Source organism: Hoplias malabaricus, chromosome 1 (genome assembly GCF_029633855.1).
Source record: "Hoplias malabaricus isolate fHopMal1 chromosome 1, fHopMal1.hap1, whole genome shotgun sequence".
Classification (NCBI taxonomy): Eukaryota; Metazoa; Chordata; class Actinopteri; order Characiformes; family Erythrinidae; genus Hoplias; species Hoplias malabaricus.
Window position 1 is genome coordinate 67513763 of NC_089800.1, and position 26906 is coordinate 67540668.

At 39.7% G+C, this 26906-nt stretch overlaps 1 protein-coding gene across 1 annotated transcript; it reads left to right on the forward strand.

The window, feature by feature from the left end:
- Positions 1-2983: 2983 nt before the first annotated feature.
- erich1 (glutamate rich 1) lies at positions 2984-26903 on the forward strand. The gene is made up of 7 exons (XM_066682147.1): positions 2984-3055; positions 3168-3350; positions 3635-3772; positions 4392-4517; positions 15400-15816; positions 18671-18856; positions 25140-26903. The coding sequence occupies exons 2-7, from the start codon at positions 3305-3307 to the stop codon at positions 25217-25219; spliced, it is 993 nt and encodes a 330-aa protein (XP_066538244.1). The 5' UTR covers positions 2984-3055; positions 3168-3304; the 3' UTR covers positions 25220-26903.
- The last annotated feature ends 3 nt before the right edge of the window (positions 26904-26906 follow it).

A 26906-nucleotide genomic window follows, 5' to 3' on the forward strand; every position in this document is an offset into this window, starting at 1 on the left:
AAAAGTTTGGGAAACACTGGACTCAAGGATGACCAACACCAACTGTGTAGCAACAGATGAGATAATCTCTATGAATTTACATCTACAAGGTGGACCAATGGGGTAGGAGTGCATATTGGAGCGGACAGTGAGTGGACATAGTGTTTGAAACTCCAGCAGCACTGCTCTGTTTGATCCACTTTACCAGCAAAACACACACTAATAATATCTGCTCTTTAAAATGATGAGATCGCATTCTGGACTGGGGCCAGAATATCACCCCATCATTTAGAGGTAAACAGAAAATCGGAAGAATTCATTTAAACTTGTTAAGAAAATCACCAGTGTCACTGCTCCACAACTGCTCACACTAACTTTATATTTTTTGATTTGTTTGACAAAAGTGTATTCTGAAAGATTTTGTCAGAGACAGTCCTTCACTGAGAGTGTTTACTGCGACTCTGTAAAAACACACACATGCAAACACACACACATGCTCCTCAATTGCTTTACAGCACATCTTCACTGCATTATGTAATCTGTTTAACACCGTTTAGGAAATTGATGCTTTTTCTTCTCTCTCTCTCTCTCTCTCTGTCTCTCTCTCTCATCTCCCATTGTGTGTGCCTTTTAATTTTTTTCCTCTCTCACCATTTTGCACCCATCTCTTTTTTCAGCCATCTCCCTCTTCCCCCCTCCTTCACTCTTGACTTACAGACTGCTTTTGCATCCAATTCTCTTTATCATTTTCCCACTCTCTCTATCTCTCTGCTGTGTAAACTAAAGACTGTCAGTCAGTCACCTTCTGTTCCTACCTTCTCTCTCTCTCTTTTTCTCTCATACACATTTACACACACACACACACACACACACACACACACTCACTGATCTGCATCCACTTATCTTTGTCCCATTCCCTCTCTCAACACCACCACCCCCCCGCCAACACACACACACACACACACACTCCTGCATTCACAGTAGAGAACACTGTAATGCCCCCTGCTTCAGCTTTAAATTGACTGATACTGTCTGAATAATTCTGCTTCACTGCAGTGGAAACTGCTCCAATGTAACACTAAGCAAAAAAGCAGATTCATCGATATTTATCGGGCCGTATGAAAATATAAAGCTATATCAGAAGAGCAGCGTAATTGGATTAAAAATAAAAAAGATGTGTGGATTTGACCAATAAATGGTCATTTTTATAGTATTCTAAAAAAGTGTTAGGAAACACTGGGTTATTACCTATGTCTTCGCTGTCCAATGAAAATCATGTATCTCCAAAATATTAACTTTACAGGAGAAGGAAAAGCTTTCTTAACTCACAATGAAAATCCATGTAAAAAGAGTTTTCCCAAGTAATTTTGAAGAATTTCTTTTGGTCCATTCATCATAAAAATCCCCCCAAAAAATGTTTATATATATATGTGTGTGTGTGTGTGTGTGTGTGTGTGTGTGTGTGTGTGTGTGTGTGTGCTTGTCTGGAGACATCCTTTTCACTGCAAATGTGTTTAAGTCTTAGCAGCCTTGAGAAGGGACGGAGATTTGCAGGCAGCCACTAAGACTTAAGCGCATTTGTGGCAGGAAGGTAGACTTCCTCCAGAAGTCCTAAATATGAATATAACACCTTAAGTCTTGAATACTTTCCTAACTTTATATTTCCTACAGAGGCCATGCTTGAGGTCTTTGCTTGTGTTTTACCTGCTGAAAAAACAGAGGCACTGCCCTATAAACCAACCTACTGTTAAATTGACTTAACAGAATCATCCTGCAGAATGATAGAGACCACATCTCAAATCCCAGAGACCATTCCTCCTTGTGCATTACTCTCATGCAAAAGACATTATCCATTGTACACTGGATGGATAAGGAGAAGATTTGCTGATCATTTTGAAGAGCACCTATAGATTGAGAAGTGAGAATTTGTCATTTCAGGCATTTTACTGCTAATGTACATTCCATTAATATAATTTCTGACTGCTGTCTCAGGTGTTGCTTTGGCAGTGATGAACTGAGGGAACCAAAGATGAAAGGATTAATGTAAACTCTATGAATTTTAGAACATGCCAGTTACTCCCTGGAATCTTCTTCAGATGAATGTAGGTTATGGACAATAGAGTAAAACAGATAGAAAGGCAGTAAAGATCCACTAAAGGACAGTTCCTTCAATAATGCGCAAAAACTCCACTACTTTTGCACCTTCTCTCCAAAAAGAAACGGACAGGACAGTTGAGAAGTAGTTTTATCCAAGTCAAACATTTTGCACATTCAGAATTGCTCACAGAGGTGCTGATAGGAACCAAAGGTCCACCTTTGTGAACTCCATAACAAAGTTTTTATTGAAATGGTTAGGATACTGCAGCCTGATTCTAGACCACTCTTATAAGTTAGCAATCAACATAAAAAAAAAAAAAAAACTATACATATTTTTTTAATTTTGGGGGTGTACACATGGTGGTGATTAAAGCAAAAACTTGTATCGCTCTCAGCATAAGATTAAAAAATATATATTAGTGATTTTGGAGAGTGTGTAAAATGGATCCGTTCATTGCTGACGTCATGACTCCCGGTTACTATTACCACTACTGTAAAAAATAAAGAAATCTAAGTCTGTAGGTTTTTCTACAAACCATTCTGAATGGCTTTGCTTACCTCTCACAACTACAGAAACATCCATATAATTTAGTAAATCTGAGAAATTCCCCTTTAAAACAAAAATGTAAGTACAAGAAGAGTTAACAGTCAACAGCAGCCTGTAATCAGAAATAAAGGAGGGGTTGTTGCCAAGCAAACAGCAGCCTTTCTTTTTTTTTAAAAAAAAAAAAAAAAAAGGACAATTTATCCTCACCAACCTTCTTCAGTGCTGACATGATAGGTCATTCCTGTCCAGAGAGGGTCCGTCTTTTACATGGTGAAGTTTCCTGGGTCTGAAGGAGCGCGTGCGAGTGCGCGTTCCCGCACTGATGCTCGTCCACTGTCTCACCACTGACATTCGCCGCGGTCCAGCGCTTTTGCTCTGCGCATGCGCGCTTAGACGCAGCGTTGAGTGAGTCCCACGAGTTCCGCCATCATTGTAAGGTCTTGTTCACCAATTGAGCTGACGGCTTAAGGCAATTTTGCATTGTTGTCTTTATTTTTAGTCTGTATATGCTCTTATTTTAATGTCAGCACTTTTTTCTGTGTAGGGTCCTTCACCAACATGGTGTTTCAGAGGTCGTTGAAAACGTGTTTGTTCCAGTTCTCCTTTGAAATGGCTAGCCGCAATAGCGTCTCCTGAGCAGAACTTACAGAGAATGTGCTTTAATTGTTTTAAAATGGAATAATGCAAGGAATAATCCCGGGTGGAAATATGTCGTTTAGAAAAGATGGTAAGAACTAATATCTTTAAAGACCCTTTCTTAACAGCTCGTTATTTACATAAACAATGTTTTACTTTCCACCTTAAATGCCATAGAAGTTACGTGTCCTGCAGAGCCATTTAAGGTGGAAGAGAAAATTCGAATAAAAACGGTGAACGAGAAGCAAATTTGAGCTTTGTTTTATGCTTGTTTTTGCTGTCTGTGTTCCCATAGTCACTGTATTGTTATCGTTTGCCTTTGTCATTTGTGAGTTTCATGTTTTGATGCACATTTAGCATTTTATTTTCTTTCAGTTTTCCAAGCCAAAGTGCTACAGAGACTCTACCCTGCTGCCCCACAGGTAGAAAAAGTGCTCGACTCTACCTCCGTCCACATCCCAGACCCAGCTCCAGTATCTAAAAGGGTCCAGCTCAAACCAAATATAGGGACTGGTAAGACATAGCATATTATTTACTGTAGTTATAGTATTTCTCAACACTACACTATACTATCCTGTGTAGTTTAGTGATTTCCCTGCTTTAACACACCCACTGTTGCTCTGAAAGGTCTATTAATTAACTAATTAGTTGAATCAGGTGTATTGGGAGAAGGGAAAGCAACTAAAAACATATTCAGTACTTAAGAACAGTTGTAATGGTATTTGTAGCCAAAAATTAGTAATGCTACGTCAGTACCTGAACTCAATAAAAATGTAATGATTTGATGCTGACTGCAATCAAATTCACACAGAAAATAAAATCATTAAACTCTTCAGATGTCTGTTTCAGCACCACTGTTACATAATACATTTTTACTACAAATACCACTACAGCTCTTCCCATAAATACTGAATAATGCTTTATCAGTTCAGAGAATAAAGTTCCTCTGCTCCGCACACAGTGCTGCAGGGCATATATACTGCTTTAGCCTGGGCTTTACATTGAGCATGGTACATTTGGACATGTGTGATACCTCCAGACAGTGTCACACAGGTTTATGGCTTTCTATGGGGATTGATACAGCCTTCAGATTGATGTATTTTACACTTTACTTCTTCTGTATATATTTCAGGTAGTGTTGCAGCTTGTGGTTTATTAGGCAAGAAAGTGTACACTGTTCTCCCTCCGCCTGAGGAGTACAGGCCTACCCAAGGAGATGAAAAGTCAGAAGCCATCAGTATTGCAGATGGGACAGCTGGTAAGAGGCTCTAATCTTGCATTTAGAGGCTGTGAGAGTAGCAAGCACATGTACCCTATCTAATTTATTGTACCCCGCCCCCCCTCAACAATTCAAGTCGAACGTGGGCTGCCGCTGGGAAGCTCTCTATCGCTCTTCTGCTTCATTCCCTCCCTCATTCCCTTAGTTTGTCTGAGTGCTAGAGCGGAGAAGCCATCTCCCAGATTGTGTCCTTAAGTGCTAAAGCATTTACGGAGAGAGGTTGACTCGAGTATGTGGGACCAGCAGTCACTGCAGTGCAACACTCAGACGATCTATTAGAAGAGACTCTATCGGTTGTTATAATCTACTGGAGTCGATATAGTGTTATTCATCTTAGAAATGGAGGTCATACTTAATCAGTGTTTGGCTTTTGGCAGGATTTGCAAATTCAATTTACAGCTCCAAGCTAATACTACGTGTGCACCCGAATTCTGCGATAATTCTTACTCACACTAGCTTAATATGTTAAGTTGACACCAAAATAAATCACACTAAAATAAGATACTGTACCTGCATCATTCGGAAACCGCAGTGGTTCACTAGTTAAGCAGGGACACATAAAGCTGTGGTCACACTGGGCTTTTGTCTGCAAATTTTGATATGCAAAATCAAGTCTCAAAACAATAACAATGCAGCACTGAACTGTTTTTGTGGGCATTACAAAATGTGCGAATCACACTAACCCGGACGACAAAGCACTTGCAGACAGTCTGCAGTGTTAGGCATCTCACCATAACCACCATAGTCAGATTTACGTTAATGATGTAAGCAGACACTTTTTTTTATGTTATTGGAGGCTATGGGGACATGTACATATTTGTTATTTTAAATAGCCTAAACCTGGTATTTGTGCTGCTAGACCTTGCAGTTGTTCCGACTTAGAAGGTGACTGTAAGGTGTTAAAATCGTAAATGACTCCCTGAGATATGTACTCTAATTCCATGTTACAGTTAGTGTGGCATTTTGAGTAGGGAAATTAAATAATATTCTTGTTCAGCGGAGCAGGAGATTAGGCTTTACTCCTGTAAACAAACACTCACAATTAGCTATTTCAGCTTAGAGCAATTTCAACCTGATCCCTCAGACTCACACTTTAATCCGGTTTAAATGCAAACAAAGTGCAGCTTTCTACTTCATTGTCTGTTTCTTTTTCTCTTTAAAGGGGATATGCTATACCCCTTTTCCACCGGTGAACACAGTTCTCTGGGGTAATAATGAAATGTCTGTGATCAAAATACCACAAGGGTCAAACACCACAGCAACATTCTCTCCCTGTCTAAACAGCTATGTTCAGAATGACAGGTTTCCAAACCTGTTCCTTTAGATGAGAATGGGCCACAGCCCAAGAGTGAGAAGCATAAGCTCTGGATATTTGACGTTTTTGCTTGGTTTTTTCTTCTTCATTTTTGTTTTCTCCGTATTAAATCAGTGCTCATATTTCTCCAAACTCATTGTGTTTTTTGCTCCATGAAGCACCAAGTGAGAACTGCTCGTTTTATCCTGTTTCTGACTTAGACTAACCTTACCATGTTGTTTTATTTTACAGTGTGTAGTTTGGAAGTTGCTCCAGATTCCAACTATAGACTCCAGATTCCTCACAGCTCTAGGGACCTGGAGGTTGTGGGTTCAAGTCCCACTGCGGGTGACTGTCTGTGAGGAGTTTGGTGTGTTTCCCCCTTGTTCGCATGGGTTTCCTCCGGTTGCTCCGGTTTCCTCCCACGGTCCAAAAACACATGTCGGTAGGGGGATTGGCGACTCAAAAGTGTCCATAGGTGTGAGTGTGTGTCACCTTGGGAAGGTCTGGCGCCCCCTCTAGGGTGTGTTCCTGCCTTGCGCCCAGTGATTCCGGACAGGCTCTGGACCCACCATGACCCTGAACTGAATAAGCAGTTTCAGTCAATGAATGAATGAATGAATGCCTGAGAAGGTGATGACCTGGGTCTGCTTGATCTTTACAAAAATCATGTATGTTTTTCTGTGTGAAAAAGTATCTGAAGTTGTCCTCCCTGCATGCTTCTTTATCCTTGACTCCATGATGTCTTAAAAGGATCACTGGTTACATCAGAAAATATTTTCATATGAAAAGTGACATTTTTAGCAGGTAGAGAGAGAGTTAATTGACCATGCAGTAATACCAGCCTACTTCTGCATTTACAGAGTCTAGTGCATTTACAGTACACACTTAGAGTCTTACATCCAACTACATTTACCACTTCTACTTACTCATCCCATGTTTAATTAATTCAGGAAATATCTAAATGAAACCATCATGAATTTTACATTTCAGAGCTCCTCAGCGTGTGGGTGGCAACAACACGCAACTGATCACATGACTCACAATAGGAAGGGCACAGTTGCATTAATAATGCTGCTCCCTCAAAGGCAAAGTCTAAATTTATCAAACAGGATTTTTTTTTCTTTGGCTTTTCCTTCTTCCTATTTTATTTATTGATTTTTTTGCTGTGCAGACAATAGATGCTTTTTTGGTGGTGATGCCAAACTGAAAACCCAGCACAGAATTCACAACCTTCTGTAGTTACTTAAAAGAGATATGGGCTGGATGAGTTGCCAGTCTATCACAGGACCTCACACACTCTCAAATATGGATGCATTTATATAACAAATCCACCTACCAGCATCTGATTTTGGACCGTGGAAGGAAACTGGAACACCCAGAGGAGACCCACATAGATACAGGGAGAACACATTTGTCACAGTGACCTGAGTAGCCCTACTGAGCTCCACTGAACTAAAAATGTATCAACTTTCAAAGCTTCACAAGCAAGTCATTGTCTATGAAATCTGAATATGATACATGTTCATTCTTCTTCTTGCTAGTTAGCAAGCTAGTCAATTCTGCCTAGTTTTTAATATCTCTGAGAAATAAATATTCTGCTCCTATGGAAATGGACCCAAGCAACGGCTTTCGTGTCAAACACAACCAGACAGTTTGTGAGTATGGTCAGATTTTTATTGGAGCTGCTTACAGCAGAATTCTACTGTTGTTACCTAGCTCCTGTATTTCATCAGCTTACACCATAGACTGCTTATAGTTCATAATTTAAACCCAGAACCATTGCCTTTTGTAATATGACTGGGAGAAACATTTAAAATTACTCAGAGCATGTTTTATATATATTTTCAGTCCTGTTTGATAAGATATCACCATCCTTCCAGCTAAAATTAGTTTCTCAGGCAGCATCCCAACTCTCGGGTAGTGCACTCACACAAGGCAATGTAAGATTTGTTTAACAAAGATATGTTTGGGAATCAGTCATGTGGACAACTCCACACTGGACATGTAGCACTATATTTGAGTGAATAAGCCAAGAATTTATAAGTCACATAGTGCATTATGTAATGAGCAGGGAGAGATTTGGGACACAAACATTAGCCAGCAGTAACTTTCCAAATAGGGTCTGTAAATGACACATTAACAAATTATAATAAATATTAATAATAAAGTAAAAAAAAAAATAAGTATCATTGACTTTTAAAGTGATTCCCTGCAGTGCCACAGACATTTTACTTCACTTTATCTCATTTATCTTGTGTCTGATATCCACTGGTTGCTGTTTTAGAGTCATCTGTGACATCCAGTGGAAAAAAACTCCATTATTTTCTCTAGGGATGAATGGTATTCTCATTTTTCATACCATAATACCATCTCAAAATATTATCTCGGTATACAGTATTACCATCGGGCGGAGTGCTCTGTCGGGCTGTGCTGAGCTTTATATCTTTGTGCACACACACATGTGTTCACGATAAAAACCCTTTACTGAGAGAGCAAATTTCAGCAACTGGTGCTGAATGAACAGAAAAGTTCAAAAATAAGCGAAATAATATGGTTCTACAGCGTTTAGAAGCACAGCTGGTGTTAATGGGCACTTATGGTTTAGCGCATCACAGCAGATTTTTCAGGGAACTGAGGCTCAAAACACACATATTTAGAGGATAAAGCCATATACCCGTGAGAAGTTGAGTGAAAGTTTTTCTGAGAATTATGTCTGTTTACAGCTTAATTCCTTTCTCTTTTAATTCAAACTCGGCGCAAAATTTACAACTGCAGTGGGCTACTGGGCTTGTGATTTTCTCCACCTATTTTCAGACCGTGACATCAGCAGCCATTGAGCTCCCACAGACACAGAACTGAAATTTGACACATCCCACACACGTCATAAATACCGCCCTCATTTGAAGATACCAGTTTTGTTTTTCATCTGTCTCATGTTAATGTATGTCTCTGATCGCCATGTTTGGTTTCCGTTATCCCAATAAAACCATCAGACAGTAAACAGAAACATTGTTTGAAAGACACAAAACTCTCCCTTACCTCTCTTTAGCACTTTTGTGTCTCCTTATGAACGATATATACATTAGCATACAACCGTGTTAAACAGTGTATGTCCTTTTCTTTACAGAACTCACCTGTTCATCTTTTGTGGCCTCTCACTGCCTGGCCTTGTCCATTTCTGTGGTTTCCTTTTGTCTACTCTCCTGTATGATCTCATCATTGTCCCATTTCCAATATTTTTATCCTTCTCCTCTGTGTCCTGAGCCCTGTGTCTTCATTCCTTTTCTGCTCTTTCCTCTCCTACATTAATTAATCTTCATTTTTATTCTTTGATCTTTTTTTCAGTTTTCTTCTCTTTTATCCTCTCTTTGTTCCTTTTCTTTATCCTGGTTTTATTTTTTTCTCTGCTCTACCTTTTTTAATAATTATTTGTACCGTTCCCTCTCGTTTCTTTTACTCATCCATGACATGGCAGAACAGCAAGTTTAACTTTATGTTCACCTTAAATAACTTCCTCTTAAGTTCAAGAGTCATGGGTAAATGGAGCATTACCTACACTCAGTTTAAATTGACTTTGAAATGAATACTCTCAAATCTGTAATTAACAAAAAGTACATTAACTAAATGTTTGCTCATTCTCTAATAAAGTTCTATGCTACAGAGATTTTTGTAAGAATCCTTTAAGAGGCTTAGCTCAAATGTTAACAAGTGTAATTCAATCCTGATGTTACTACAGGACTGCTATATAAGATAATATAGATTAAGATCAGAAGACTCATACTGCACCATGTTACATATACAGCCTTGGACATCAGGGAGGCCAGTGTGGATTTACGGTTGTAGATACTTAAGGGTAAGGTAGGACTGTAAAGCTGGTTGGAGGGAGTGGGTCTGGGACGCCAGACTTCACTGTTGAGCCTTCTGGATGTGTTGTGGGTTTAATTCAGCGAAACGCTATTGAGGGGTGGTGCCTACCTGATGACCCCTGTGAAGAGCTAGTGATGCAGTGTGTGGTTTGGATATTCATGTGATGGGCTCAATGAGTAACCGTAGTTGTTAAGGGCAGCTGGTTGCTGATTGGATCATAAACAGTCACAGCAACCTTAGGGTGTAGCTGTAGGATTGGAACAATGGAAATTATGTGGCTGCTGGTAGGAAGAGAGTGGCGTGGGCCCTATGTGAAGCTCTAATGGATTGGCATAGGACATTTTACATCTTGTGTATGATTATAAAATACCTTGAGGTTTGTATAGTATCATTGCATTTATTTGTGATATTCGTGCAAAAATACTGAGCAGTATAACCTGACGCTTCCAGATTCCTGTGGTGTCCATTCTGTAATTATTCGCTATACCTTAATCTCTTGTTGTTTATTAAAAAGATTTGATCTAAAGGACTTTATACAGAGTGTCTCATATTGATTTAAACATTTGCTCCCTAGCAAACAGTAGATGGTATGTGATCTTTAGCTAACACTAGTGCAATTGCCATAAATCATTGCTCTCCAGAAAAAAAAACATTTACCAAAATAGTGAATAGAAGATTTATAGGGAACAATATACTTAACTTTTATTGGAAATCATTGTCAAAAGATTTTACTCCAAAGCCTTCCAGGACATTCAGTGGGATTGGAGGAGTTCATCGGGGGGTAGTTGTATTGTAAAATTAACATGCCTCCTTAATGATACAACTCATGCATCCACACAACATTAAAATTATTACAAGGACGAGAGAGTTTTCTCAAACACCCTGAAGATCCGACTAGCCACGTAAGATGTCTCTAGCACTAGAACCTTGCACATTGTTGACATCAATGAAAAACCAGACTTTGAGCACCACAGGGTGCATTTGGGACTGGTCTCGGCTATTGTAGAAGCTTAAGGATGCAAATGCTAATGTGAGTGAGTGAGGAGCAGCACTTGAATCTGAGTAAAAGGACGTGTCATAACACAGATAAGCCATACATGAAAAAAAAAATATATATATAACATTTGGACTAAGGTGGAAAAAAATACACAGGGAATTTGAGTAGTGTGCTGCTTGAATCTCAGTTTTCAAGATGCTGTTGCTATACTTCTAGTCAAGCTTGTTTTTTGAATGGTACGTACATTTTTACATAAATTATCATTCTATTCAAATAACAATACCGTTGCTAGCCAGGTTTCCATTCAGACATTTTGCAATTGTTATGTGCAATTCGAAAAAATAAGGGCGGCACGGTGGCGCAGCAGGTAGTTTTGCAGTCACACATTTCCAGGGGCCTGGAGGTTGTGGGTTTGATTCCCGCTCCGGTTGACTGTCTGTGAGGAGTTGGTGTGTTCTCCCCGTGTCCGCGTGGGTTTCCTCTGGGTGCTCCGGTTTCCTCCCACAGTCCAAATAACACACGTTGGTAGGTGGATTGGCAACTCAAAAGTGTCCGTAGGTGTGAGTGTGTGAGTGAATGTGTCTGTGTTGCCCTGTGAAGGATTGGCGCCCCCTCCAGGGTGTATTCCCGCCTTGCGCCCAATGATTCCAGGTAGGCTCTGGACCCACCGTGACCCTGAATTGGATAAGCGGTTACAGATAATGAATGAATTCAAAAAAAATAAGTGCAAAACGAGTTATGTTTCTATCAGCTACACATTTGCAAATCAACTTCTTTTCATGATCAAAAATAATTTTACAGCAGTTTATATCACAAACACTCTTTATACCAAAAAGCTTGATTTAATATTTACTTGTTGGAGATTTTGTGTCATTTATTTCACTCAGAACTTGTTCTTAAGGTTTTGATGGGAAAGTGTGATATCCTAAAGTGTGGATAGCAGAGATGAGGAAGGAGACTCTGGGGAGTCAATTAAAAGCCCATGGTCACGTATTTACAGCATAGTTTATGTGAAAAAACCCTTTTCTGTCACTGATTCACATTTCGCCATTTAGATATTCAAACTGTTCCACCTCAAAAATGTTTTATGATTTGGCTGTTTTTGTGAATTTTTGGCATTATCTACCTACTTCTGTGTGGATTTAGGCCCCTGTTATAATCTTAAGTTCACTTTTTATATGCATTGTGTGTTTAGTGTAGGTTTTCCAAATGTTAGTTGATTAATTGTATTGAGTGTTAACAAAAAGTTAATTTAAAAATTCAATACTCAACCTGTTCAGGCTTTCTGACATTGTGTGACATACTGTTCTCTATTAAAATGGATAAAAGTCTAGACAGTCTTCAAGATGGAGACTATTAGCTCTTGAAATACTGTGGAACCTGTGCATATTGGATTACTGACCAAACCATAGCCTTAAAAATGCAAATACAAAAAAGTTCTGTAAAGGCCGGCTCCTTATTGTTTGTTACATTGTAGCTTTTTTATGTACTTTTACTTCTTTTTGTCTTTTTTTACAGTTCTAAGGGCCTAGTGTCAGACATGTCACCTTTGTTTAGTTCTCAGCGGGTTCGCCAGACTCCATTCGGCTCCAGTGTTCCCCTGTGAAATTGGAAAATGACAGGCATGAGACACAATTTTGTTATTGGATTTACAGTGCTTAGACACACATTAACTTTGTTTTCATTCACATGCAAGAGATTAATAGCTAGACACAATGATTTGAAGTAGCAGATGATATCCCACTTATGTATCAAGACTGTAGTTGCCTGATTGGTGTAGCAGAGTGGGTAACACCATTGCTTTCCAAGTGGTAGATTGGGTTTTAAAAGCCTCACTCCCCTAAATCACTCTGGAATAGAGAGATTGCCATAAATGTACATGTAGTTGCAGCAGCTCTCTCTCTCTCTCTCTCTCTCTCTCTCTCTCTCTCTCTCTCTCATGGAGAGGGCTGTTGAGGACATCTTTTTCTTTCCTCCTTCCGGATGAGACGCTCTTCTCTGCCGGATGGCCCATTTTCTCCAGGAATTAATCTCCTAATTAGTGGTCTTCATTACATTTCCATACTTCAGCAGATGATGGTATCACTAAAACACAGCTCAGAGCTACAGTTTCAGACAGAATTTTCCCACTACACATTTATGGAAGTGATTTGTTAGGTTCCCATCATGGAGCGTGACTGTGAAATAATACTGTGGTAGGTGTCTACTCCCAACACTAGAGGGCGCACTGTGGCTTTGCCTCATTGGCAATGCAGATCTACTTAACAGTAATGATTGGAATGTTTTTTCCCAATGTTTAATACACCTGTGGAATTATTATATTTTTCTTTTCTCTGACATTAAAGGTATAACTAACGCATTATTTACTCCCACTCTTTTGAGAAGTCTTTACATTAGATATTGGGACATTGTTTTGAGGTATTTTTTATTTTCTTTTTTTTTTTTTTCTTTTAAATTTGAAAACAGTCAGGTCAAGTACTTACGCTGGATGATTAGTTTGGAATCAGAAACGAATCCCAAAGGCATTGGATGGAGCACCATATTTCCAAAGAACAATGTTCCACTGCCTGATGGCTGATGGCATTTGACCCTGAGGGCATTAGTGAGGATGGGTACTGATCCCAAACACAACTTCAACTCACCCCAAAGGTATTGGGTAACCTACTGCTCCACAGCGCAACACTGGGTGCTTTCAGACCCCCTTAGCCCATGAGAAGCATTGAGTGTAGTATTCCTAGGGTAATGTGCAGCTGCTACTAGTGTCCAAAATTGTATACAACAAAGCTTATGTGCCTTAGAGTAGCAGAATTCACTTTAGGAGTGTCTTCAAACTTTTGGCCATATTATGTATAGTGTATCTCTAACTTAAAATCCCAGATAATTCTGTATTTTTAAAGCTGCATATTGATGTGACTTTGCCTTGTTCAAATCTTTTGTACTGTGGGAAATTCAGTGTGGATCTCTGCATAGATATGAGGAGCTATTGATCGGAGTGGACCTGCCTGAATCTGCACAGCTGCAGTGGCAACACACACACACACACACACACACACACACGATCAAACACACTCCCATTAGCTATATTATTAAGCATGGGTCCCTCCTTCCCCTCTCTCCAGTAGCGGTTGGCCCCCTCCTCTCTATATAATGACGTTTGTAGTAAAAGGCTTGTGGCTTGGTGGATTAATGAATAACGAGGCGTGTTGGAGGACACTTCAGTCACGCTCCACTACTCTCGTTCGCTACATATGGCACACACACACACACACACACACACACACTCACTCCCTGGAGAACAGAGCAACAAGGGGCAGACGGGGCAAAGACACTAAACTGCAGTTAAAGTGTGCATGCTCCTCAGTGTGTCTGTGTGCGTTCTTCCAAGGACACTTAAGGGAGAATCTTACATGAGATGTTCAGCTTTATTAATCCCTTAGAACAGAAAGAAACAAGACTCTTTGAGCAGCCACACATGATCTAAAGGTCACCATGCTCCAAGCTGGGTATTAGGGAGAGAGATATGAAGGCCTTAGCATTTGACTGGGGATCTGTAGATCATTCAGGACTTTCTGATGAGTTGGAGCAGTGGTGCTACACTAACATCCTCCTACATCTGTTTTTCCTAAACCCCTCAGGGCCGAATGCCATCAAATTATCACAGCAATTTTCCAACATCAAGTGTAAATAAGAGAGTAGTGCATGTTGCTGCAGCAAGTACAACAACCTATGTATTAATGTGCTTAATTTTAGAAGAAATTTAAGATTGATGATCAGTGGCCAATAAACCCTTTGTCATATACAGGGTTCAAAAGTCTCAGGACATCCTTTTATTTCAGAAACAAAAGGGAAAATGACATATCTGAATACCCCAGCAAGTAATGGGTGAGAGGGCTTGTCTTTTAGGCTGTGTCTGCAACATGGCCACCATCTTGAAAGCCGCAATATTGGAACAAGGGCAGATATTACCAATGGGAAAGTGGTCATGTAAAAAGACCGGAATTTTCTCAGAAATCGAATGCCGCAATCTTATTTGCAATATGTCTTGTAGTTTAAAAGTTATCAACACAGAAATTTGAAACAACAATAAAGCTGGATTCGTTGGAGTCGTTATGAACCAGCACGAAAATCACTGAAGAAATGCTGTTACAAGCCTCCACAATGGGCAACTGTATGTTGCAGGTTTTCTCAGCATACACAGTTTGTTTGAAATGACCCCAGAGATAAAAGTCGATTGGTCTGAGGTTGAGTGATCTGGGCGGACATTCCACAGAACCACGACAGCCAATCCAATGACCACATGGCTGACACCACATTCTGCTGCGAGACGTCGCTTCCGGAGAAAGTTATGGTCTTATTTGATATGGTACATGACCACTTTTCCAGCGGAAAAACTTGCGCTTTATCCAGTATGGCAGCTTTCAAGATAGTGGCCACGTTCTTTGACGTACACTTAAAGATATGCCCCCTCACCCATTACTTTCTGGGGTATTCAGATCAGTCATTTTCCCTTTTGTTTCTGAAATAAACGGGTGTCCTAAGACTTCTGATTTTTTTTGATTCACCCTGTAGTGTGTGTGTACATATATATATATATATATATATATATATATATATATATATATATATATATATAATTTTAATATTAAAAAGCACTGAATATACAATTCATGTTCTCTTTTTGTTTCCACTTCATCATTTAGGGCCAGAACACAGTGATGACAGTGAAGAAGAAGACGAAGGAGCACACACCCGAAAGAGAAGGAAGCGAAAGAAGAAAAGCAGGGCTAATGATGCCAGAGCTTGGAAGACATCCACCTCCACACAAGACGGCACTGTTCAAGGGCAAGAAGAAGAAGCTGTGGACAAAAACAGACCGAACTTGCAGGTCCCCGGGGTCCAGGGAAGACTCAGCAAAAGCAAGAAGAGAAAGCTAAAGAAGAAACGTCAGAAAGAGAAGCTCCACTCACTCGGGCTGGCACCACAGTCCAGAGCTCTGGAGTTCACCTACAGACTGGACAGAGGAGAGGAAGAGGAGGAGAATGATGAAGGAAAGAGTCAAAACACAGAAGAGGTTCTAGACTTCCTCCGAACCACATGGGACCTCTACTGTTCCGATCGTAAGTCTGACAATAAGAGAAAACTTGGGATTACAGGTGTAGCCTTGGTCCTTACATTTCTATATGAATTTTTATTCTTATTCTTATTCATTTCTATATGAATCTTTCTGTGTGCTATTGTCAAACCTTCCCTCCTTTTTTTTTCATTTAATATAATCAATGGACCAGTTCTCTTGGTTATATTAAAAAAATAATAAAGAAAATAAAATAAAAAGAAAAAAAGAAAACTAGGCAAGCCTAATTTGGCCGGACAACAATATAGCCATTGAGGTGTTTATGGCATTTCAAAAACAGGAAAGCCCAAAATACTTACCCTTCTCATTGGAAGATCTGGAGAAGTTTTCATGCTTCATATCAAAGTCTTTGTTGCATGTGGTTTTTATAATGTGATTGTGTTGTACAGAAAATATGGAGGGCAGAACTAATAAATGCAGAAAGGAAAAAGGAGCACAAAGTTTTTTCATAATATATAACACCGGCATCAGTCTTTTTCTTGTTTTTTTTTATTTAAAAGTAAATACAAGATGAGCTTAAAATTGTTGATTTTAAGAATTACAATCACTTATTTATTCCATGTAACAGGTTAAAGCATGTGAAATTTAATGTGACTATGAGCAGCTCTATGGAGTTTTATAAACACACTAACGCCACAAAATGTCTCTCCACCACTTCACAATATTTCGGACAAAGACACACTCGCGTGAAATAAGACAAATTCAGCAGTCCTCCTCTTTCTGTGAGACACGTGTGTAAATGTTGCAGTTCTGAGCCGTCCTGCTGAGCTTGTGAGCTAACCAACGCCGAGCCGAGACTCTGACCAATGCCCATGGTGTCGTGCCAAACACAGCCCCAGAAACACACACAAATGGAGCATGTTCCTGTCTTATTTCCTATTATTCAGCCACTGTTTGTACCGAGGAATGTACACTTCTTTGGTTCCAGCTGGGAACATATTTTTTCTGGTTTGCAAACCAGTTTATGTTGATGGAAACAGTTTACAAACTGGAATATGAAATATGGCTGAACTAAAAACAGACGGTGAATTAGCGCCACCTCAAGTTCTCGCTGTGGAATATGGCTAAACTAACAGTTCTCGCTCGAACATCGGCAGTAGGAGGTCCGGCAAAAAGAGGTCCGTAATGATTTTGTATAAACATTTACTACGTTAACTTTCATTAGAAATAAACTTGGGACAGGAAGGTCACCTGTTTGATCCTGAAAACAGGCAGGAAATTGAGGGCAGTGGGAGGTAAAAGAACAGCGCTGTCTCCTCACAACATCCACAGCTGAAGTGCCCTTGATCAAGGCACCTAAACTCCAGATGCTCCTTGATTACTGGGGATGGCCAGCTCTGGGTGTTTTCACTGCCCCCCTAATGCATGTGTGTGTGGGTTCATTCTCTTTGACTTCAGCTGTGTAATGTGTCCGTAAACAGCCTTCAGTCATGTACAGTGAAAAAGTTTTGGTTCCAGAGCTTAGGGTCTGGCTTTTGAAGAGTACAGCAAGTCCTGCTGTCCCTCATGGGTTCTTACAAAAGCCAAGATTCATATGTGTCTTTTTTTTTCTGTGTGACTCAATGGTAAAGAAAGGTTTTTGAATTATTTGGCTGTTTCACACTGAATTTTAAGTCATGGAAGGCATGAACGGTTCTGTTGCGCTGACTATTGGTCACTCAGCACAAACTGTTGCATTTCAAGCCCAGCAGATCTGCCTCTAAAGTCCAGATGTTCCTCTGCACCCTGAGTAGCTTGATCAGGGCGGTTTAGCAGTATAATAGAGCAAATATCTATGAAGGAATCGTTTGCCAAAATATAATAATGATCATATTCTCCTTCCCCTAGTTTTGATTGCCAAGATTTGCCAAAACAAATTTGGTGTGTGAAGTTTGCTTCTTTAGTTTTTTCTTTAGAGCTACAAGGCTAATATAGCTAACAAAAATTTGAAATCTGTTATCAGTGATGTTGACTTGTCATATTAACTTCATACACTGTCTGGTCAAAACAGTTGCACAGTGATATTTCATTGGACCACCTTTAGCTTTGATTATGACATGCATTCTCCTTAGTTTCATCAACCTTATGCGATATCACATTTATTTCCATCTAGAGTTGCTCTTGTACAATGACTTGGTCTTCTCCAGCACAACCAAAAGATTTTCAGTGGGGTTAAGATCAGGACTCTGAATTGTAGTGGCCAATTCATCTGTGAAATTTGTTCCAGACCTTCTCTTACAATGAAGAATCCTAACATTGTCGTCCTGCAATATACCCATGTAAACCAGGTATTAAAAGTCCGTCGATGAAATAACCTGGCCATTCAGTACATTCAAGTACTCAGCGTACTTAATTATATTTGCCATATAATTTTGCTGTGCCTAGATATGATCAACTAAAGCAATTCCAGGTCATCACATTGCCTTCAGAGGGCACTATGCTTGAAAGGCTCAAAGCTATATGTGCTTCTCTTCTTACCCTGAGGTGCCCATCAATCTGGGAGAGAGTAAATCAGGATTTATCAGACCACATGAACTTTTTCCATTGCTCCACATATCTGCCTTATAATACGAAACAGCAAAGATAAGTCAATACTGCCCACCAATGGAGAAGGAATAGCGCAATATATTCATCTTAGTTTGTGCTTTTCAATATCTGGAGTTCTCTCCATTGTCTAAAATACTCTAAATGCCATTTCTCTGCTGTGAGTAGAGAAGCAAACCAAGAAAAATAGAAGGACACATTTGTGTGTGGTTTTTTTTTTTTTTTTTTTTTTAAAGCCATTTACTGACACTGATTACGACCCCTCACTTTAACGCAGGGTTGATTTTCCACTGACTGATTTTCCTTCCAACCTCCAGATTCCAGGACTGTGGGCAGCCCCTTTCTTTCTCTAAGCACAGCAGAGTCTCTGTTCACTCATCTCTCGGAAGGCAAGGCAGATGTGTCCAGTGTCTGCAGGCTGAGGGCTCTGCTGGGCCACAGGGAGGTAGAACAGCTAAATACAGCACTGCAAGAATTCAGACACAACTCCACAATGAGCACAGGTGAGCTTTATACGGAGGAGGAAGTAGAGTGTGCTAAGGTATGGTTAGAGCAAGTCCCACCCTCTACAAGGGGTTTCCCAGAAAGCAACATGCAGTCTAGAAAGATTTTGAGAATTTTCTGTCCAGGTTCAGTCTCAATACCTTCTCATTTCTGTAACTGCTTTGTGACTGTGTAGTTTTTTTTTGTTGTTGTTTTTTGGTGCTTTATTGTTTATGCATTTAAGAAGGTGTAAAATCAGACACACATAAAAGCACTATATAAAAACAGTTTCCAAAAAGTAGTTATTCTGTATATTAAATTAAGATTTGCATTCAAAATGTTAATTAAATCACTTAATATCACTAAAACTATTATTTGGTTTACAAAATAATATTGTGTAAATTTTGGTTTGGTACATGTATTTGGAAATGCAAACAATCTCCCGCTCTCTTCTCATTGTATGGTAACTGTTGCATTGTATTGAAGGAATGCTATGTAAGAATTGGTCTTGTTTGTCTCCTAAACACTCCCTCTTGTTGCTGAGTGTAATTCACGTATACAGTACCGTCATGAAATTAAGTCTCACACACACTCTCTCTCTCTGAGCCAAGGGATATTCACATTGGTCACGACTGGCTCTTTGGCTTTTAGTAAAACACACTTAGGGCATTCCAGCAATAAACACACTCACACATATTACCAGAATCAATACTGAACACTAAAAATGGAGCTAATCCCGCTAAAATTAGCAGGCACCTCATTCATCAGTAACTGTCAAAAACCTAATTAGAACAATGTCCACTGACACAAAGTGTAACTATGGCCATTACAACCACACAGCAACTACAGAACAGCCCTTATTACGTATGTCTAACCTTAAAAGTTGAGCTAATCCAGCTAATATTAGCCGCAAACCCTGGCTCACTGCTCAGTAACTCTCAAAACCCAGATTATAACACTTTTGTCAATGAAACCTATCACTTACTAACACAGCAACACATCAAGAAAGGGCATCAACATGTTATTACTTGCTAATCCAACACAGAAGAAAGCATCTGTCTTGTGTCATGTCTGCCTCAGTTCAGTCCAGTATTAACTCTTGTATGGCTGCTTATCAGTCTCTTCCCTGTAGGAGAACACCCTCTCTGGGTTCTCTCTCTCTCTCTCTCTCTCTCTCTCTCTCTCTCTCTATTTTGAAGCTGCCATTTTAAGGTAAAAATGCTACATAATGTTCTTTAAAAATTGACTATTGTCTCTTTATTCAACAAAAAATAACCTAAAAATGAAGTAATTTGAAAAAGGCAAGTAAGAAGATTTTATTCATTATAAGTTCCATCAATGAAAATGCTCAGCAAAACAAAATTTTGTATCCAAAGTATGTGCAAGTTTTGGTTTAGATTATTTAAATATGGTGATTTATTTTTATTTATTTAATTAAGTTATCCATCAATTATCCACTTTAATTTACTCTTCTGTTATCATTTAGCCCTAATGTGTGCAAACTGTCAGTTCACTTAGCAGAGCAGTGTTTAGTGATTCTCTCGCTGCAGAATAAGACCAGACAAAGCAGGTGGCCATCTCACTGTCAGGAACAGTGTTCCCGTCACCACGACAACCTCAGGACCTGCTACACACCTACCTAATCATATCTCTGGTATTTCTGTCACGCAAGAACCTCCCAAGCACAGGCCCGGTCCGAATAAAAGCGGCATACTAAACAGGACTGACAATTCTGGGCCTGACATCAAGGGGCACAATGGCCCAGTGCTGACCATCAAACATGTACATTCAAATATCAGTGTGTATCTGCTGAAAATTTAGAAAACATACAGCCAAGCTACATCAAAAAACAGGTAGCAGATGGCAGGGGAGTTTTGAGATTTATCATCAGAGAATGATGGGTCATTCTGTTCCGGGTTTGAAAATCAACCATCTGCTGTAAAACTGCCAGGGCTCTGACTTATACAGTTAAAGTTATTGTAATACCCAAACGTGGCCTTGAACTGCTGTAAATAATTAATTAACAGAGCATTTTGGACTGTGAAGGTAAACTGCCCTTTATTTTACACTTTAAATCATTCAGGCTGGTGCTAGTCTGCCTGCTTTTGCCATTGCCGTCTTGCAGCAGGCTGTGGGTGAATTGTTTTTCTCCAGAAGCAGGTGTACACTTTTTACAATTCATGAATTCAACTACTCTAAGGTATGATCAGCACATAACTGGCATCTATCTTTCTATCTATGGTTATTCTAGAACAGCCGCACTGGAGGAGTGGAAACCTGGGGAATGACCTGTGGAACTGTGGAATGACATGAGTAAATGACTTCAATAATGTTCTTGTGGCTGAATGCTATCAAATTCTTACAGAATGCCTCAGAAGAATTGAGGCTGTTAATGCAGCAAAGGGAGGACAAATTACATATTAATACCCTGGATTTTAGAAGGAATGTTGGACGAGTGGGAATTAATCTGTTCTAGTTAGTTCAAGCAAAATGGCCCAAGACCAACATTGCTTTCCTGCAACTATTAAAGTGTAAACTTTTTCTAATAGAGTTTTAATTGCTCATTTCAGAGGCTCAGTCAATGTAGATGCGGTCTGTTGCGCGAAAGCAAAGACGAGTAAAAAGTCATGAACTCCGGGCACATTAACTAAATCGCAGGAACCAAAATTGACGGATGTTCCGCACAATTGAACGCATCATTTAGAGTATCATCCCATACATTACCGCATCATTACTGCCAGGAATCGCTCACCGAGCGATTTGCAAGTAGGTCAGCCGTCATTAAAGCGAGATGGTTTGAAAGGATGGCCTGCGTTTCCCCCCTCTCTCGGAGCGTGACAGATGGCTGTTCTCGGCGGGGCGTCAGTGTGGATATGGAGGTTTAGGTGCACTCACCCGAAGACAAAAACTATGTCATTCCAACAGGTCTATATTAGGACGTTGTGTCAATCTCCATTCACTCTGCACTAATGCAAGTGGGCTCATGAGTGCTGCTCACACAGGTTTCATTCCTCTAGTGGCAACAGAGAGTTTTAGTTTTGTTAGAAATTTGCTGTGAGGATGTAATGGCGTTCAGCCACTAGAGCTTTAGTGAGGTCAGATATTGATGTCTCTCATCATCTCAGTTGTATTGGATGGAGCTCCATCATTACAGAGAATATATTTCCAGTGCACTACAGCATATTGCATGGGGGTTTGTACACATCTATGTCTTGGCATTGAACATAGTGATAGCTGCATGGCAGCGACACTACCTGCAGCGGCACTGCCCTGCCTGGGTACACCTAGTGTACATTAGAGAGCCTCACAGCGTTTTTCAGTCACTCGGGTTCCAGAAGTAAAAGCCAGTTCATTGTAAGCAAAGACATTTAGAAAAGTCCATATATAAATGTTTTAGGCACCAATAGGGCTGAATTGAAAATTAATTGAAATCGACATTCAGAATATCTAATCAACATAATCATGTCTGTAATTATTTTAAAGACATAACAGAACAATTTTAATTCTTCTGTCATGCCCCCGTTGTGTGTTCATGTACTGTACCTTTAAGACCACACTACCACGCTGTAGTCGCGTGATTCTGCCCCTATCTGCAACATGGTGGAGAACCTAAACGATGAGGTCGACCGAGCGACTTGAACAGCTAGCACCAAACAAAAACACTGTGTCTGTGATTTGGAGGTGCTGTGTTTTGACAATAATTAAGGCGAAGCTGAACAAAAAGAAGTTCACTGAGACTAAACACTGAGACTTTTGGCTTCTGCGACCAAAGCACAATCACACACCAAATATAAACAGTGCTCAAAAAACAAGAGAGGAGCAAGCTTCCAGCAACATTAGAAAAAGTATCCCATGTTTAATACAAGGCTTGTCATTAATCGTAATCGTGGTAAAATGTACAATTAATCGTGATATTTATTTGCGCTCATATCACTCAGCACTAGGCACCAACCAGCAGATAAATTATGACTTCATACAAAAAGATTTAAAAATTTAAATTGTAACGTGCTTGATGTCAGAAAGAATTAGATGCCCCACGAAAAACACTGCAGATGGTTTCAACCAATCACTTTCACAACTTTTTCAATCGTATTTTTATTTCTAGTGTTTGTGTATGTAGATTTTTTTTTTATTATTACTGTAAGTGTAGATTTTAGACACATAATGTGTTTCTATTTTATCATTCTGTTTTGTAGTTTGTGTAGTTAAAATTTCCATTGTATAATCTTGGTCTTAACAAGTTTAAATCACAGTTTAAATCACAAAAAAGTTTAACTTTGTGGCTTTAACTACAGCATGTATCATCCCCTTACTGTCTGCTGACTCATCATAAGTCTGTTGACTGGATGAAATACACTGGTTTAAAAATATCCCTATGGCGATTATGAATGGGATTTTTTTTTCTGGAACCAAACTGTTCAGCTCTATAGAAGTTAAATTATTTTATAAAGAATATAAATGACTACAAACGACTGGTGCCCCCTCCAGGGTGTATTCCCACCTTGCGCCCAGTGATTCAGGGTAGGCTCCGGACCCACGGTGACCCTGAATTGGATAAGCGGTTACAGACAATGAATCAACGAATGAATGAATGCCTACAAATGTTTGGGCATATAGTGTACAGTATTTCAGATAGTGACTGTAGACACAGTGTCCAAAATTTTTATTTTTCTGTTCTGCACCAAAAATCAGGCTTTTCTACTGTTAATTCCTTTAATTAAAAAAGCAGGGATTTGTAAAGCCACTAGAGTTGCTTTGATAAAAATGTCGGAGTGATTCATGTTGATTCAAGGAGATCATCTTTTCCAGGGCTCATTCTGTAAATAGAAATCCTCTGTCGCACTGTGGATACAAACTTCCTGACTTCAGTCCCAGGGTTTACTGTGTTTAGAGATTGTAAATGTGGCTGTTTTGTCTGTCAGTGTCTTTGAATGTGAGCGCTGCTACTGTGAGCCTTCAAGGGTGACATCCCTTTATCATCTCCAGTGTTTTAGGGAAGGCCTTGCTTAGAAAAGCATGAAATCAAATGGGACGCTCTGGAGCAGTGCGTGTGAGCTCAGGATTCCAAGGCTAAATGCCAAGAGCTGGCTAGATGGGTGCTACATTCTCTGAAGGGATTGAGGCTCCATCCTGTACCTTTAGAATAAGATAGAGTGGTTGATTTCCAGAACTATTCCTCGAACATCAGTACCTGACTTCACTTATACTCCTGTGGTCATCCACAATTTCTTTTGAAAACAAGGACATCAGTAGTGGGTTGTTCCAATTTTTCCTGCAGTAACAGCGTCTTCTGTTATTGCAAGGCTTTAACATGATGGTTGGGACATTTGTGTGTGGAGTGATGCAGCTTAATCAGACCTCAATACAAGTGTGGTATTATAACCCTCTAGCCCACACTTTGTATTGGACATAGTAACCTTAAATGCATGTGCAGCTACTCCAGAGCATTTCATTTAAGTTTATGTTTTCTTACAGAGGTTATACAAAGTATATGTGCTCCTCTGAACATCTGTGTGTGCATCATAGTGGCATCTTAGTAGCACTAATAACATTTGTCACCTACAAGCATTTTTAAATTATAGTGTACCTTACAAGGAAATATCTCCTAGATCATCCTTCTCTTGTAAGATGAATGATAAACAGGGGCAGAGCTCTTGGCGTGTGTGGTTCTGGACCTTCAGCCGTTCTTCACAGCTCGCTGCTGCTCCTCCACACAGCGGGAATCAATGGACTACATTCTCCGCTCCCAAACCTGTCTCAGAGCTTAATTTCGGCCTCAGAGGGGACGCCAGTCAAGGGTGACGGAGCCGTTAAGCCGCTCACTCTATCACACACCCACAGAGTTCAGGGTTTTTACACACACACACAGACTCATTTATAAGAACAGTGGTGTAAACCTTTTGATATTTTATGTGAATTGCTGTGGGGACTATAAATGTGAAAGAAAGTGTGACCTATAGGTAAAACTACTTTATGAATACTGTGGGCTTTTCATGTACAACACAGTGCGAAAATAAATCTGCAAGAATTTTTTTGTTAACGCCTCCAGGGTTAAGTCTTAAACTGCTTGTATTTTCTGATCCTCACAGAGTAATCTCAAACTTTTGTGTCTCTTTATTCTTTTTTTCCTGAACCTCTTGATAGGGCAACATTCTTTCAGACCCAAAGCATTATGTTGTCTTCTCTCAGTGAATTTCCTTTAAATGTTCTATTCATTTATGTTCTGTTTAAATATTCTATTCAAGTAATCACAGAAACAATTATTTTAATGGTTCTCTCTTTCTCTCTCTCTCTCTCTCTCAGATGAAACTCAACTGATCTGTTCCCTCTTCTACTACTGGATAACAGAAGTTCTCCCCATGCAGACAGAAGAGAAATCATGACACAAGCGTAAACCACAGCCAAAGACCTTTATCCACTCCCACATTCGGGTTCCAGCAGCAATGCAACACATTGGAAACAGAAGTATTCAGAACAGCTTCCACAGTCAACAGTGGCACGTTCAGTTCTAAGTCAAGCTGGAGACCAACGTAGTTTGTTTTAAAAAACTCGCCAAAGAAAAGCTTGCCACTAATAGGGTTGTCCATTTTGGGATATCAAATTGCATTTTTTTCCTTTCCAAAACAGTATTAAAATAGCAATTTAAATAGACCATATTATGCATGATTTCTGGCTTGAGATTTGAATGCCAAACATAAAGGCTATGACAGAAATGTGTCGCTATTGAGTATGTTGGCTAGTTTCTTTGAGTGTCTGAACCGTACTTTAAAATGTGAGTGTGATGTTTAGGACAACGAACAGTGAAAATGTCTGAATTCATTAGCACTAGCATTACTCAGTGAACTCAACACTGTCTCACTATATAGCACAATATTAATGAGAGATTAGGGAGCCATTTTGGTCACAGCCTACCACCCATTTGTGGTTGTGATGTCACTGGCCATGAGTGTTTTTGTTTCTCAGTGGTATTCGTTTAATGTTTGTTAATTGGGTATATTAAATCTGTAGCTCATGCAATTTGAAAATATGTATCCCAGATATAAAAATTAATGTTGTGGCTCCTGTGTGGCACAGCAGTCTAAACATTGACCCTAATAATAAGAAATAACAAGTTCATTCCCTGGTGATGTTTTATCCATCTGAAGCCAAGTGTCATAGAGAACACAACTGGCCTCACTCTCTGGCTGGGTTGGCTGACCTTCCCTCCCCTGACATGTCTGCTCTTGGTAATAGCTAACATCTGTCAGCTAATGTGACAGGTCTGGGCAGTTTGCATTCTCTTCAGTGTTTTAAGCTGTTCAGTGGTATTAGCAGGAGTTTGAAAAGACAGAGTGGACAGACTCACTTTCCAAATCGAAAAGTGATTTGGAAAATTTGGCAAAAAAAATGGGGACTTTATGTCCCAACCTCAATCAAAATCACGCTATGTTTCACTGTCGAGAAAACATGTAAAACATTTTCCAAAGAAAAAGAGGCTTTTTTTTATCTAAAGAGCAGGGGAAGGCCCTTTCTCAACTGAAATTCTTTTAAAGGCCAGGTTTAATCTGTTATCAAAGACCTAGGTTTCTTTTTAACTCCCAGAGGCTTATTTTCTTCAAAGCTGTTGCTAATATCAGTACATTTTCTTCACAGTTGGAACATGATAATAACCAGTGAACTATTAAATTAATAGAATTTTTTCCAAATCCTTAACCAAGACTCCCATCATAACAATAAACCTCCTCATATCAAGACCTTCAGATCTGAGCCACCTGTCGATTCATCCTTCATCTGTGCACCCTGGTGTTTACCTCTTCCAGCCCAAAACGTTGTTATGGATCGATCCTGCCAAGCCAGTCTTTTTCCAAAGCTCCCGTCAACAGCTCATAATGAGTAGCCTCTGGCTTAGCCTCTTAGCGGCTAATTATCTTAGCAGCAAATGTCAACAGCTCCTCACTAATCCCTGTCCTCATTGTTTAGATGGTGACATTTAGGCTCCGGTGTAGGCCAGAGCACTCATTATCTCTATTCTCCTCACACACACACATGGCCCTACCGCACACAAATGAAGGTCACTATACAACCAACCCC

Excerpts from the sequence above, each read along its gene's own strand:
- erich1 (XM_066682147.1), top strand. The coding sequence starts at position 3,305 with ATGCAAGGAATAATCCCGGGTGGAAATATGTCGTTTAGAAAAGATG. Across the intron at positions 3,351-3,634 it reads TATGTCGTTTAGAAAAGATG|TTTTCCAAGCCAAAGTGCTA; the intron begins GTAAGAACTAAT and ends ATTTTCTTTCAG. Across the intron at positions 4,518-15,399 it reads TATTGCAGATGGGACAGCTG|GGCCAGAACACAGTGATGAC; the intron begins GTAAGAGGCTCT and ends TTCATCATTTAG.